The 15193-nt window shown below is 36.5% G+C and overlaps 1 protein-coding gene across 2 annotated transcripts in view; it reads left to right on the top strand.

Annotated features, from left to right (window-relative positions):
- Window positions 1-1530: 1530 nt before the first annotated feature.
- The window catches only part of PID1 (phosphotyrosine interaction domain containing 1), a 121476-nt gene continuing 107813 nt past the window's right edge, over window positions 1531-15193 (top strand). Inside the window, exon 1 of one of the 2 annotated variants that reach the window (XM_058188485.1) lies at window positions 1531-1906. In XM_058188485.1, the coding sequence (XP_058044468.1) occupies window positions 1877-1906 (30 nt within the window). In that variant the 5' untranslated portion in view covers window positions 1531-1876. The remainder of the gene's footprint in view (window positions 1907-15193) is intronic. The other variant, XM_058188484.1, reaches the window with a different exon arrangement.

Raw genomic sequence — 15193 nt, 5'->3', positions numbered from 1 at the left:
ATTATGGGATCTAAAATATTTTCCCAAATTAATTTAATTCTATTTATATTCTTAAAATAATGAAAAAGACACCTTGGGTTTGGAAACAAACACATTTATCAACCAAGATAGATAGATAATAGATAATAAAGGGATAGATGATAAAGAGGTAGAGAGAGATAGAGATTTTCTTTAAAAAAAATGACAGCGTTTATTCTTTATGGAACTTCAGCACAACTTCAAAATAACATCTTGTCAGAATACTATCTGCTATCTTGACTGCCCTAATTAATAAAAAGTGTGAGGTGTCAAATTGGGGACATTCTGAGGACACTTTCTTGGCTTATCAATAGCCAATGGCTTATATTTCTACCATGTTACACAGATGGACTGTTCACTTCATCAATAAGGTGAGGTAGGTTAAAAAAAAACACCTTACATATTTTTTTTAGACCAGTGATGGAAACCAAGGAATTTCATTATTTTCTGAATAGTGAAAGTCTGGTGTAAAACTAAAACAAGGCAGACTAACAGCGTAATCAAGAGGAAAGCATGGCACTCTCCTGCTGATGCAAAGTGTTGATAAAAGGATCTCGGTCTATCAATTCAGTATTCCCTTCACTGCTAGCAATTGCTGATCCATGCCAGATAAATGTTTTTAAATGTGATTGAACATTTCAAGCACATATTTATTTAACAATCAAATTTATAAACCTGCACTCTACCAATTCCCAAACAGGAAGGTTGTCAAGTCAACAATATAGTGGTTAATAAAAGCAATTTATAAAATGTTGGATGTTGCAATGCTGAAGAATTAAGGATGATTTTATCTCAGAGCAAAGCTGTGACTTAAAGTTGTCCCTCCCTTTCCAACTCATACTGGGCCTGGAAGTGCTTAATAAAGTCATATTGACAACTCACCCTATTATGAAAAGGAAAAGTAGTTTACCTTTGAAAAAACAGGAATAAAGTCTACCCCCAACATAAACCTAACAAACAAAACAACAAACAAGGGAAGTTGGTTGAAATCCAATTTGACACTTCCTTGATGAGGATGAGGAGGATAATTAGAAACACATGCCATCAAGACTGTTAGTGGCCACATAGACTTTCTCTCTGATGTTTTAACAGAAACTAAAAAGGCTGGATGAGCAATCCCGAGTCAGAAGGGGTGAAAAAACCCCAAAAACCTAGATAGGCACCATTTGTTGGAATCGTCACATTTTAACAGAAAGGAAAAGAGGTTAATTCATGACGCTGCCTAACTGCAGATGGTACTTTGCTTCTGCTCCTGAAATCGCGCAGCCGAGCCGACGCCAGGGAAGCCTTGACCCTAGGCCGGAGAGAAGAGCAGCCGCAACCCCGTCACACGCCATCACCACCACCAGCAGCGAGGCAGATATTAGGGGGTGAGGCAGCAGCTGGACCGGGAAGCCCCGCACTAGAGGGAGCACGCCGCGTACAGGCGGAACTTGACGGAGAGGAGGGGCTTGGGCGGGGTTTTCTTGGAGGCGGGGCTTAGCGTTCGCAGTCCCCCTGCTGCTGCGGTGAGGGGGCCTCAGGGGGGGAGGGGGAGCCTAGGCGATAGGACGGCGCATCTCGCCGCGGTGAGGAGCTGGCGCCGAGCTCTTGCTGCGCGCAGCCCAAGTTCAACCCGGGCTTCTCGTCTCTAACGCACACGCCTCCTTTCCCCTCCTCGGCTGGGCGGCGCTCGCTTCTCTCTCTCTCTGTCTCTCCCCCCCCCCGTTTGTCCGCTGGCGGCTGGCCCCGAGCTGACACACGCCGAGCAGATGTGAAAGGAGCCTGGCTGGAGACCCGCTGCAGCCGCTCCACAGCCAGCTCGTTAGCAACAACCCTGTCCCGCCACTCCGCCCCGCCAGGTCCCAGCGGGAGAAATATGTGGCAGCCGGCAACGGAGAGATTGCAGGTAAGGGGAGAAGCCAAGGAGGCAGTTGGTGGAGGGGGGTAGGGGGTGGGTGGGTTGTGTGGGGAGGGGGCGATGCTGCTGTCATGTGACTGCAATGCAATATTTTGCGTGGCCCCGACTAGAGAAAGGGACAGCGGCAGCAACAACTTGGCGCCAATCCTTTGCCTGGTCTTGATGGTAAGGATTCCGCGCTTGCAACTTTCCCCCTTTGCCCGGTGGCTTGCGCTCTCCGTGGACGGAGGGGACGGAGGGATCTTGGCTGCCCGTCGCTCCCCCCCCGCTTCGATGACTTGCAGGTCGCTTCCGTGGGGTTCTAGAGACGTCCATCTCACCCGCTTTCGAAAGCCTTTCGTGGAATGCGTGTCTTAAGGACGGCCGGTGGAAAGCTAAAACCGCGAAGAGCGTCTAGTCGAGATCTTCATTGACGGCGAGGTGGCGAAGCTCTGTCCCAAAGACTAGAGACGGGGAGATTGCTGTGCTCGGTTTCAGTCGCTTCCCAGACGGCGCTGGCAGAGTGCGGCGCTTTTTATATAGAAGTCCTTGGCCAAAAACGAGTCAGGAATCTCTTGACTTGGAGCCTGTTTGGGGGTGGGGGGAGGGAGAAGAGAAGAGAAGAGAAGAGCTGACTGTTTTTGTTGCAGGTCTCTCTCCCTCTGAATTTCTCTTTTTCGCTTTAAAATATTCTCCAGATGGTCAGCTATAAAGGCTGCCAGATAAATTTACAGAAACCCAACTTTTTTTTGGCAGGCCGGAGCAGCATTAAATTCCCAAGTAAAACCTTGAAGGAATTCTAAAGTGGCAAAGGCAAAATAGTTGGGAAGGCTGTTTTGAATGTCTGGAGAGGGAGAAAAGCCCCCCCCCCACAATTGCAGAACAACAAGATAGAAGACAAAGGCTAGGTAGGCAGAGGCAATGCTGAGTAACCTCTCTATGGGCAGGATCTGGGAGACTTTTATTCTTCAATTCTTCTGCATGATCAGGTGTATGATCATACAGGGTGCTGCACTTCCCGAGTGCTTTGGCTTAAACAATATAGGGACACATTTGTGAAAGTTGCTATATATTTTGGCCTTGATTCATCCAGGACAATCTAAAATGAACTTGACTATTCTTTGAAGATATTTGGGCATAAAGACTTATGTATCGCTCTGATACTTTTCTGGGAGCAGTTACAGTTCTGTAGTGTGCTTTGTCTTCTGGGATGGTTGCTCCAAGACATAATAATTAAGCCTGCTCAAGTTATTCGGTCACATTGTGCTTTACTTAAAATAATGTGTAGGCTCCAAAGCCCAAGACCTTTGGCAAGCAGATGGCACACTGAAGAGATTAGCAATAGTTGTCCAAATGCTGACAAAAGTAATGCATCTTCTACTGTTACGAAACACACTGTTAAAATGATACTTTTACTTCATCTCTTCAGCCTAAAGTCCTCAAGCCATTTCAATCTGGGTTTTCCTTGGCAGCAGTAAAATGTGAATGTAAATATGTCTGCTAACTTCGATAAGCTGTTACAACTTACTGTATTATTGGACTCCCCTGGATATATCCCATGATTCAAACATTTCAAAGTTCAAAACCTCAGTCAGCTTTGATGGTATCTTTTTAAAACCAGCATTGTTTGCTTTTTTGAGGCACTCTTCCCTCCAGAGTTCTTGAGGGATGTTTCAGGAGATCTGTATTTGCACATAGTGACTAAATGACAACTTTTCCCATACTCTCTTGCCTTTTCCCATATCTCTGTGTGCAAAGTACAATTCTGAATGCATCACAAAGCTGTTGTTGATAGTCTCTTGGTAGAAAAAGAGAAGAACTTTAAAGTAACAAGAGTTGTTTCTTTTTAACAGTCTAAAATCAAGGAAAAGTGACTCATAAACGTTCTTATATGAGATAGATATTATGTTTGATTTTATTTATGGAGATTGGTATATATTTTGGCCTTACTATTGCAAACACATTTCTTATGATATTTTTAAAAATAATTATTTATTATTAGAGTTTTATCCCATCTGCATTACTTTATAAGTAACTCAAGATGGTGAACATACACAATACTCCGTCCTCCTATTTTCCCCACATTGGCAACCCTTTGAGGTGGGTTGGGCTAAGAGAAAGTCACTGGCTCAAAGTCACCCAGACTCCTTCATGCCAGAGGCAGGACTAGGTCTCTGCATTTCTAAGCCAGCATCTTGATCTTAACCATTATACTAAACTGGTGTATAGCAACCAAATTTGTAGACCCTTCTTATGCTTGTAATACACAGCCTATAAAAATGGGCCATTAACTTAAAAGTATATCAAGGGCATTGACAGTTGATTATAAAAAAATGATACATTACTCTCAATATTTTTTAGGGATAAACTTATCCCTCTCCTTTGATAAAGTGACTCATATGGATCTTCTTTGCATTAAGCTATTTTTTAAAAAAGTGACTACACTATTGTTCCTTGAAGGCTCCATTCAATACTTTAGTGAACAGATATGATTAAAACTTGTCTAACCTGCTCATGCTTCTGAGCATTTGTAGAGAACTTTTTACCACAGAGAAGTACTTTCTGCAAAAAGGCCTCCTTATAAAACTTTTGTTGCCTTTGATAATAAATACTGTTATTTTGTTTAATGGTTTAAATGGCACTTCAGCAATGCAGGGATAGGTAATAAAAACTTAAATGTATCAATGGTAATTTAGTACACTTAAAAAAACGATTGGATAGTAGGGACAGGGCACATTGGCAGACAAGAAAACTGCTAGCAATCTTTTATGTGAAAAAGCACAGAAGAGTGACATTAGCAGTGGTAATTTATGATTTGGAGAAATACTTCTTTGCTTTCAAAATTGGAATTTGAAATTAATGAGATCATCCTTCCAGTTTACTTTAAATGGTTTCAAAGTTCTTCAATATATCTAAAGCTAAAACACATTTGGACTTCTAGACTAAAATAACTGGATACTTTGCATCCTATACTCTGGTCAGTCATGCAGTGATCTGTGCCATCTTCCCATAGATAAATGTTCAAATGATTACAATTGTAATGCTTCTGATTCAGTTGAAAGCTGTCAAGATGTCTTTGAGCAAATCCCTTTCTTTCATCCCAGCGTGCCTCACAGGGTGGTTGTTGTGGGAAAATAGGGAGTAGGTACTTTATATATATATCACCTTAAATTGTACAAAATAAAGAAAGGATATTTGGAATTAGACCAGGGGTCAGCAACCTGCAGCTCTGGAGCCTCATGTGGTTCTTTCACACCTCTGCTGTGGCTCCCTGTCATTCAAATTATGCATCATAACAACTAATGTACATCCGCCGGCACGTGATTTATTGAGCTTTTCAACCCCCGGAAGGCCAACCATGGATAAATCCAAGAAAAGAAAAGTTTCAAAAGAGAACAGAACATTTAATTCGACTACATATGCTCATTTTGTGGTCGCTCAAGAAATAGTCAGACACGGGAAGGGTTTTATGGCTCCCAGTGTTTTCTTTTCTATGGGAAACGAGTCCAAATGACTCTTTTGAGTGTTTAAAGTTGCAGACCCCTGGGTTAGACAATGGCCTGTTAGCACTGATTGGCACCAGGTTTTTCTTGTTTAATGTTTTATATTTTAACTGGTTGAGTTTTATAGTTTTAAAAAGGATTTTATATGTCTTTTTAAATTTTTGATTGAACAGCCCAGGGTTGTTTGAAAGATGGATAAGCTATGCAAATGTTATATAAATAGTCCTTGAGCTGAAGAAGCTTCCTGGATCGGAAGCAAAACATCTTCAAAGAAAAACCAGAAAGTCCAGTTTTCTCTTGAAAAAACATCTTTGGGAGAAGTAGTCCTTGACTTAGAACAGTTCATTTAGTGACCATTCAAAATTACAATGACACTTTAAAAAGTGACTTATGACTGTTTTTCACACCTACAACCATTGCAGCGTGCACATGATCACAGGATCAAAATTCAGGTGCCAGGCAGCTGATATGTATTTATGATGGTTGCAGGGTCATGTGATCATCTGTTGTGAAATTCTGACAAGCCAAGTCAATAGGGAAGCCAGATTCACTTACCAACCTTATTACTAACCTAACAATTGTAGTGATTCACTTAACTGTGGCAAGCAAGATCATAAAATGGGGGGGGGGGAATCACTTATCAAATGTCTCACTTAGCAACAGAAATTTTGGGCTCAATTGTGGTTGTAAATCGAGGATTACCTGTATTCCACTATATTTTCATTCCACATACTAATGGTTGTAAAAGATAAGCCAAATGATATTTTTACAAATCAAGTTGGTGATAATAGTCTATTTAATAACATTAATTTTACCATATAAGCCTTCATTTGTTTATATTCCTTCAATCTTTTCTAAAAATTTCAACATATTTATTTCCAAATATTTAGAAATATTTTGGCATATGTAAAGTTCCAGATAGTTAATATAACAAGTAGAAATCACAACATCTCATTAAATAAGAGTACTGATTTATTGGAATCTAAGGGGAAGTAAACAGTATTTATCCCAATTAATTTTACAACCAAAATACTTTACAAAACGCTATAGTAGTTTTATAAAATTAGGCAGAGATGTAAGATACTGCAAATATATAAAAATAATTTTTACTTGCACCCTGTCAATGTAGTGTACTTAATGTCTAAAGTTTGTCTTATAATATTGACCAAAAGTTAAATTATAAGAGTCAAAGTGAAAAGCCTTACTGAGTGCCACATTGTAACTCAAAAGGAGTCTGAAGTCATTTAATTTGTTATAATTCTAGCATAAGACCGAAAATAAAAATTTTCAATCCACTGATCACCAGATATAATTACCACTTGCTTTGAAAAAATAATCCAAATGAAAGGCTTTTTCTGCATCTAAAGATACTAGTACAGCAGAGTCCATTATCTCCTTGGCTATAATAATTCTAAATTGATGCCTGACAACTTATGATGAAGCCAGAGTGGAAGAGTTGAATCATATGTGATAAGACCTTCTCATATCATCTAGCCATTATAATAGTTAATATTTTAGTATGCACATTAATGAAATAGACCTATAACTAGCACAAAATGCTAGTTATAGCATTTTGCACAAAATCTTTACCTGGTTTGAAACCTTATTATGACTCATAAAATGATGATGGCAATTTAGCATCCTTAAAAGATTCATATACACATCCAAAATGTAGAATTTAACAAACCTGCAAATGACTTATACTATTGCACTTAAAAACCACCAGAGCCTGGAGCTTTACCATTTTGTAACAGCTGCATAGAATCTAATAGTTTTTGGGGTAACAAGGAAGACTTCAGCAAAGTTATATTGTTTTTTCCTTCTGTTCAATTGCGTCCAATTCTTAGAGACTGCCTTGACAAGTCCCTGCAGTTTTCTTGGCAAGGTTTTTCAGAAGTGGTTTGCCATTGCCTCCTTCCTAGAGCTGAGAGAGAATGACTAGTCCAAGGTTGCGCAACTACTTTTGTGCCTAAGGCATGTCTAGAACTCATGCCTTCCAGTTTATAGTCTGATATCTTAACCACTGCACCAAAGTGGCTTTCAAATTAATCTTATCTAAGGATAAAAATGGAATCCACCAAACTCAACATTTGATCAATATTGGTTTTTCTTTTCATCCAAACTATATATGTATAAATAAAGAAGAAAACTCTGTTTATTTATGGCTACAGAATCAAACATGACCTCTGGCTGTCCTTGTAACTTTCAGAAATTAAGCTCTGTTGATTTGGTTGCTTCAACTTAAATAATTTTTTCATTGCTATACCTGCTCAATAAAAATGTACTTTACTAGGATAAAATTCCCTTTATAAAAACAGGTGCTCATTAAGCTTGCTCCATGGACTCCATGAAAGTAATGTTACTGTGACCAAAAAAAACACTATAAACCTAAAAATACAGAACTAATCATTAAGCAACAAAATAAACAAAAAAGTCCTATTACTTCCATAGAGAACTCCTCCTATGCCACCATTATTTGCTAACATTGAAACATTTCTAACAAACCTTCCTTAACATTGTATCACAAACAGCAACCCTGAAATTTGGCAGGAATCAGAGAGCTACCACCTGTGATTTAACCCAGTAAGAATTTGCATTTATCAGTATCACCTCTATTTCTTGCAATCACTTTTTCAAAAAAATAGGCCCAAGTTTTTGTACTTTTCCTATCTGTAGAAAGACATCCATACCAAGTTTTTGTACTTTTCTTATCTGTAGAAAGACATTCATAGGTGGCACAAAGTACCACATTTCTACTTTCTTGGGAGCAAGTGGATTTGAAATATTGATAAATAAACCAAAAACCAATTATTCTCTAAACCCTCTAATTGAAGATCAAGCCAAAACAGGAATAGTATTAACCTTTCCCCCACCTTCGAATCCAATCCCATCCTAATTTGTCTTAATTCATAGACTACTAATTTGATTCAGGGATCAATAATAAATCTCTGTCAAATCTTCTGTGTGTTCAACTGTTGATTTCCAGAAATAATCACATTGGTATTATTCGTTCATAACAATGACTGACATTTTCCAGGACAGTTACAGCACAGGAGATGAAGATTTATTGCAAATTAAAGGCAAATAAATCAGGAAGATTTGCAGCAGGCAAAATTGGAGGAAATTTGCAGACAAAGTTAATATTAAGCTGAGATTCAGGCTTCACATGGAATGCAAACTCAGCTGAAGTGTAATCAATAAAATATGTTTATTGACTCCAATCACAGAAAGTGTATTACAACAAGAGTGGATGATGAATTTGAACAGACATTAGTAGGAGAGAAGTTTAATTAGCACAGATTCAAGATATATTTGTATTGTGCACAACTAAAATGGGGTGACATTAATGAGGAAAAGAATGTCAATATGTAGGCATTCTTAGTTGCCACTGAGCATGTAGGAATTAGTCACTTTCTATTTTTTCTTTTCAAAACTAGATGCTATATGTCTATATGCCTGACAGAAGTATCTAGTAAAAAAAAACCCTTTTTGCCTTTTCTTACTAACTTGGATGTTTTCTATCTTTTCCTTAGTGCTGTACTGTATTGGCTTATAAATAAACTGTACCTTAGTAATCTCAGAATGGGACATATAGATTGCACTGCCTCTAATTATTCACTGCAGAGCAGTCTTAATTGGCTTCAAGCTTATTCTAGTGTTAGTTATCAGATCTATTCAGCTGTGGCAAAATTTTTGAGGTCAATTAACTCCATGCTAATCCTCAGATTTACTCATCTAAAGCAAAATCATTAGTACAGTATTATTTGAGAAGTCTGTCAAAAGGGCATTATAAAACAGTTTTCTGCCATTCATTGTGCATATGAAGATATTAAAATTATACTCATTTAAAAATTAGATGAGACATTGACATGGGGAATGACTCTCTTACACTTTTTTTCTTGGTTTCCCCAATCTGCCAGTCATATGTATATTATTTTGGAAATAGTCACAACTAATTGGTTCTGAGCTGGCAGGAAAAATATCCATTTACATTTCCATTTTATTTGATGTTCTGCTAGGATCGACTAATTAGCTTTCTAATGAAAATAAGCCTGTAAATTTTATTTATTTATTTAAATAATTAGTTTATATTTCTATTTGTAACTTACTGAGTTCATTTAAAAATGACACTGACAGTAACTAATCAGGAGAACTAATACCATTTAACGTTGTTTTGGTGAACTGAAAAGTTTCATACAATGAATTTGCAATCCAAAGGGGAAAAAAACACTGTAGGCTGGATCATAGTTATTTTCCTTCTACTGTAGGAATGTAGAAGATTTATAGAAGAAAGTCATAACTGAAATTAGAAATTAAAGACTCACTCAAGGTTGATATTATGAGGAAACCGGCTGTTAAAGCACCAGAGCTTCTATAAGGAAATGATAATTCCCCCTATCTTGGAGGAATTAGACTTGGCCCTGGCATGAAATGTACATACTTACCCATTCCTTTTTTTGCTTTTCTTTTTCACGAATGTTGACTTTAGACAAGGTGAGAAAGCCACAGATCCCTGAATTGTGTTTTGGGGTTCTTCATAATTTCCTGGATTGATAATATACTTCTGGAGTGTTTTTCATATAACAGTCACTGTTGGAAGGGAAGATTGACGATCATCTCAGATCTTTTACATTTCAAGACTGTGTCTCTCCCTGATTTTCATTGGTGGAGAGCCCAGAGTTTTGAAATTAGTTTTGTAACTGTTTTCTAGACTGATAAGCATCCTTTAAAAGAGGTCTTAATCTTTTTACAGGTTTTTTTGGGTGGAGATTTCTTCTAAGAAGGGTATTTACTGTTAGAATATATGGTAAGAATACCACTATGAAGAGGGAGAATAAATTTTACAGGATACAGACCTGATTTCTTTAAATTAGAAATTCATAAAATTAGTTCTAGTTATGACTTTAATTGAATTGATTGAATGGGAGGGATTAACATTATATTAGATGACTTTGTTTGTAATAGTACATTAGATACATTAAATGAACACCAATTTCAGAGTTATTTGCTTGTAATACTAATAGGATGTGCATAAAGTTTTATAATATTCAGAAAATCTGAAAAGGGCAAATAGTTTTTTACAGAACTGCACTGTTATACTTTGAATATATGCCTTCTCTATAGTAGAATTTATAAAAGTTAAGTACTAACTTAGTGTTCTGTTTAACTATTTTTAATGTAATATATATATTATAATCAGAAAGTACTAACCTTATTTTCTAGTCTTTTTCAAAAAAATCAAGCAATCACATTGATTTTTCTAGGCAAAGTGAATGCAAGATTTTTATTCCCTTCACTGAGCCTTGATATTGGAAAACCATAGTAAGCTGTTTCTTAGTTGAATAGAAATACTACCTTATTAAGTATTATTCTGAAATGCTATTTGGATTAAAATAATTGGTTAAACTTGATACACAAAACATATCATGTAATTTTTACACACCAGAAATTACCCATACGTTTATCTACTAGTATTATGACTGTTGTATTATTGACCTAACCTCTGAATAAACTTGCTTGTGATTGGTCTGTACTAGTAATAACTCTATACTAGTAATGACTCTGTGGTCTCTTCCCATAATCCCAAAAGCTTGAACCAAAAACTTTCTACTATTGACCTCATCCCATTCCTAAGAGGACCATATATACCTCTTATACCTCTTAATATTTCCTCATATATATGTTTATATACTATATAATCTTTTTGTGTGATGCTTATATATATTGTTGTGACAAAATAAATAAATAAATAAATAAATGTAACCAATACCGGCATTTATTTTCTTTTTCTTCAAAAGTCTCCTAAAACCTGAGTGCTATTGAGTGCTAATTAGGTAGACTAAATGGTGTCTAATTTCCCAATGTGGCTTATTAGAAGCCTTCATGTAACATTTATGAGTTTATGGGGAATGCTTCTCCCCACCTTTATTTTCTGTGAAACATTCTAATCCTGTAGCAATATTGATTCTTTTGAAAGCAGTCACAAGGGGGAAAAAAGGCACTGAGTAAGCAGGAAAAAAATTCTTTAAATAAGGGGTGTCAAACTCAAGGCCCAGGGCCTGGATTAGACCTGGCCTACAGGCCTGCCCTGGAAACAGCGAAGGACCAGTTCGGGATGCCTCTGCCAGTGAAAATGGGCTCCCAATCTCCGTTTTTGGCTGTGATGGCCTCCTGCAACCCTCTACCAGCAAAACCAGAGCTCAGGAGGGCTGTTTTCACTGGCAGAGCGCTTGGGCTACCACAGAACCCCTGACACGAGTAACGTTGAGCTGGCCACACCCACTCCAGCCACGGCCACTCCGGCCATGCCCACTCTGGCCATGCCACTCCAACCTACCCCGGCCCCCTGAGGTCAAACACAACCCTGATGTGGCCCTCAATGAAATCGAGTTTGACATCCCTGCTTTAGATCATGATGGATAGCTTGACTTAATATGTATCTTTTACAAAAATGGAAAATTTCATAATGGAAATTCTTAATAAAAACTAAAAATAAAACTGTAGGTATGCAAATCTATGATGTAATTATACTTAGAAAGTAGTGACATCTGCTCTTCGACCAGTTGATAACTAAATCTCAAAATTGCCTAACAATTATATTAAGTATACAATATTAAGATCCAAAGTGGGAAAAGAGTTTTCTGTTTTTGGTTCTTCTTACAGAAGCAACATTTTTCCTAATCTCACTTAGTAACCATACAATCCCAGGACTATATGAGCTTGAATTAAGGATGTCCTTTAGTTTTTGTGATAATTGGGAGAGAAAGCTCTTCATCTTGTCCATAAACTTTCCTTTTCTTTAGCTCTTCCATTTTATCTGTCTTAATCTCAAGGGAGCAAATTGGCATTTAGATCCAAGAGTCATTTCATGGAACTCATATTCTCATAATATTATACAATAAATCATTTCTGATGTTCTATTTCCTTATAAGGTTTTTTGTTTATTTGTAGGGGTTATTTTTGGTCTTGTTATGTTTTGAACTCTGGAGACCTTCCTTGTTGTAGAATCTCAGGTCACTAACCTGTTTAGTTATTTGTCACTTTATGACTTCCTTATAAACTTATCATGTTTTGCTATTTTTGGCTATTTTCTTCCAATTTCTGCTAGGGCTAATTGAATTAGAGGATCTTATTCAATGCTTTGAACCTTGTAAAGACGTTAATTTTCTAGACCTCTTTTGCTATTTGAATTAGTATCAAATAAGATGTTTGAAAACAAAACATTTCTGGGGATTCAGAAAAACTCATCTGGCACTACTTAAGTTAGGGCAGCTCCCATTTTCTAAATTGTTTATACTTTGCAGAAAATGAGCTGCTATGAAAAAAAATGTTAATTCTAGGGGAAACTTGGTATAACTAAGAGAAATAAAAGTCAATAAGGTTTTTTTTTTTTGTAAAAGGACTATTGTGGAATACATCCTGAGAATTCATTACAAATGCTACCTTGTTAGAAACCACATACCTCCTTTAATTATTCAAATCAATAGTTTTCTTGAAAGCAGCTAATTAAAATTCTGTAGGCTTTATTAGGCTGTGTTTATCTAGACGTCACAGATTTGCTGGTATGTAGATGTGGTATGCAGTGGACCGATAATTAAATATTAGTTCATTTTTTCATTCATCTGTCCACTGGAGAGCATGCTGAAATGATGGAATATGCTTCTTTGTAGTTAACATTTATTTTTAGGATTATTCCAATGTTGTTTCAAATGAAAAGAGAATAATTTGTCTTACATTTGCTGAAAAACAAGTCTCTTTACTGCCATGCTGAATGTTGATTTCCAGCCAGTCTCAATATAAGCTTGGTCTTTTAAAGAACCAGCTTGCAAAAGACTACAATTATCTTCCATTCCAGCAGAGTAATCATTTTAGTCTCTACAGCAAATAATAATAGAATTCAACAATACTTTAAAAACTAGCAAATCTGTAATGGCAATTGCTTTTATGCATAAAACTTACTTCATAAAAGGCACAAATAAACCTATTTGACATATAACTTAAAAGTAGTGACATCTGCTCTTCGACCAGTTGATAACTAAATCTCAAAATTGCCTAACAATTATATTAAGTATACAATATTTAGATCCAAAGTGGGAAAAGAGTTTTCTGTTTTTGGTTCTTCTTACAGAAGCAACATTTTTCCTAATCTCACTTAGTAACCATACAATCCCAGGACTATATGAGCTTGAATTAAGGATGTCCTTTAGTTTTTGTGATAATTGGGAGAGAAATTTCTTCATCTTGTCCATAAACTTTCCTTTTCTTTAGCTCTTCCATTTTATCTGTCTTAATCTCAAGGGAGCAAATTGGCATTTAGATCCAAGAGTCATTTCATGGAACTCATATTCTCATAATACTATACAATAAATCATTTCTGATGTTCTATTTCCTTATAAGGTTTTTTGTTTATTTGTAGGGGTTATTTTTGGTCTTGTTATGTTTTGAACTCTGGAGACCCTCCTTGTTGTAGAATCTCAGGTCACTAATCTGTTTAGTTATTTGTCACTTTATGACTTCCTTATAAACTTATCATGTTTTGCTATTTTTGGCTATTTTCTTCCAATTTCTGCTAGGGCTAATTGAATTAGAGGATCTTATTCAATGCTTTGAACCTTGTAAAGACGTTAATTTTCTAGACCTCTTTTGCTATTTGAATTAGTATCAAATAAGATGTTTGAAAACAAAACATTTCTGGGGATTCAGAAAAACTCATCTGGCACTACTTAAGTTAGGGCAGCTCCCATTTTCTAAATTGTTTATACTTTGCAGAAAATGAGCTGCTATGAAAAAAAATGTTAATTCTAGGGGAAACTTGGTATAACTAAGAGAAATAAAAGTCAATAAGGGTTTTTTTTTTTGTAAAAGGACTATTGTGGAATACATCCTGAGAATTCATTACAAATGCTACCTTGTTAGAAACCACATACCTCCTTTAATTATTCAAATCAATAGTTTTCTTGAAAGCAGCTAATTAAAATTCTGTAGGCTTTATTAGGCTGTGTTTATCTAGACGTCACAGATTTGCTGGTATGTAGATGTGGTATGCAGTGGACCGATAATTAAATATTAGTTCATTTTTTCATTCATCTGTCCAATAGAGAGCATGCTGAAATGATGGAATATGCTTCTTTGTAGTTAACATTTATTTTTAGGATTATTCCAATGTTGTTTCAAATGAAAAGAGAATAATTTGTCTTACATTTGCTGAAAAACAAGTCTCTTTACTGCCATGCTGAATGTTGATTTCCAGCCAGTCTCAATATAAGCTTGGTCTTTTAAAGAACCAGCTTGCAAAAGACTACAATTATCTTCCATTCCAGCAGAGTAATCATTTTAGTCTCTACAGCAAATAATAATAGAATTCAACAATACTTTAAAAACTAGCAAATCTGTAATGGCAATTGCTTTTATGCATAAAACTTACTTCATAAAAGGCACAAATAAACCTATTTGACATATAACTTAAAAAGTACTTCTATTGTCCACAAAATTATCTTTGATCTTTCTTTTCAGCATCTAGTTGGAATTCTAACTCCACACATATGGATAAAGCCATTATAAAAATTGTTTTATGACACTGAAATGGGTCATCCTGATGCCTGCATTTTGAAAGTGATAAATGAGATTTTTCAGATTGTGTTTTCAGTTCTCTGCTTCTAAGCTGTACAGTAAGATAGTCCTGATAAAGCGTAACATCATGTGACTATACCAACTTATGCTGGGAGTTGTACAATTCCAATTACCATTGTTAGGTGAATTCTGTGTGGTCGCAATGAGCTAGAGACATCTGATT

The sequence above is a fragment of the Ahaetulla prasina genome, chromosome 6 (genome assembly GCF_028640845.1).
Source record: "Ahaetulla prasina isolate Xishuangbanna chromosome 6, ASM2864084v1, whole genome shotgun sequence".
In the NCBI taxonomy this organism is placed as follows: Eukaryota; Metazoa; Chordata; class Lepidosauria; order Squamata; family Colubridae; genus Ahaetulla; species Ahaetulla prasina.
The sequence above is the reverse complement of the archived record's forward strand: the minus strand, read 5'-3'. Positions and strand labels throughout refer to the sequence as shown.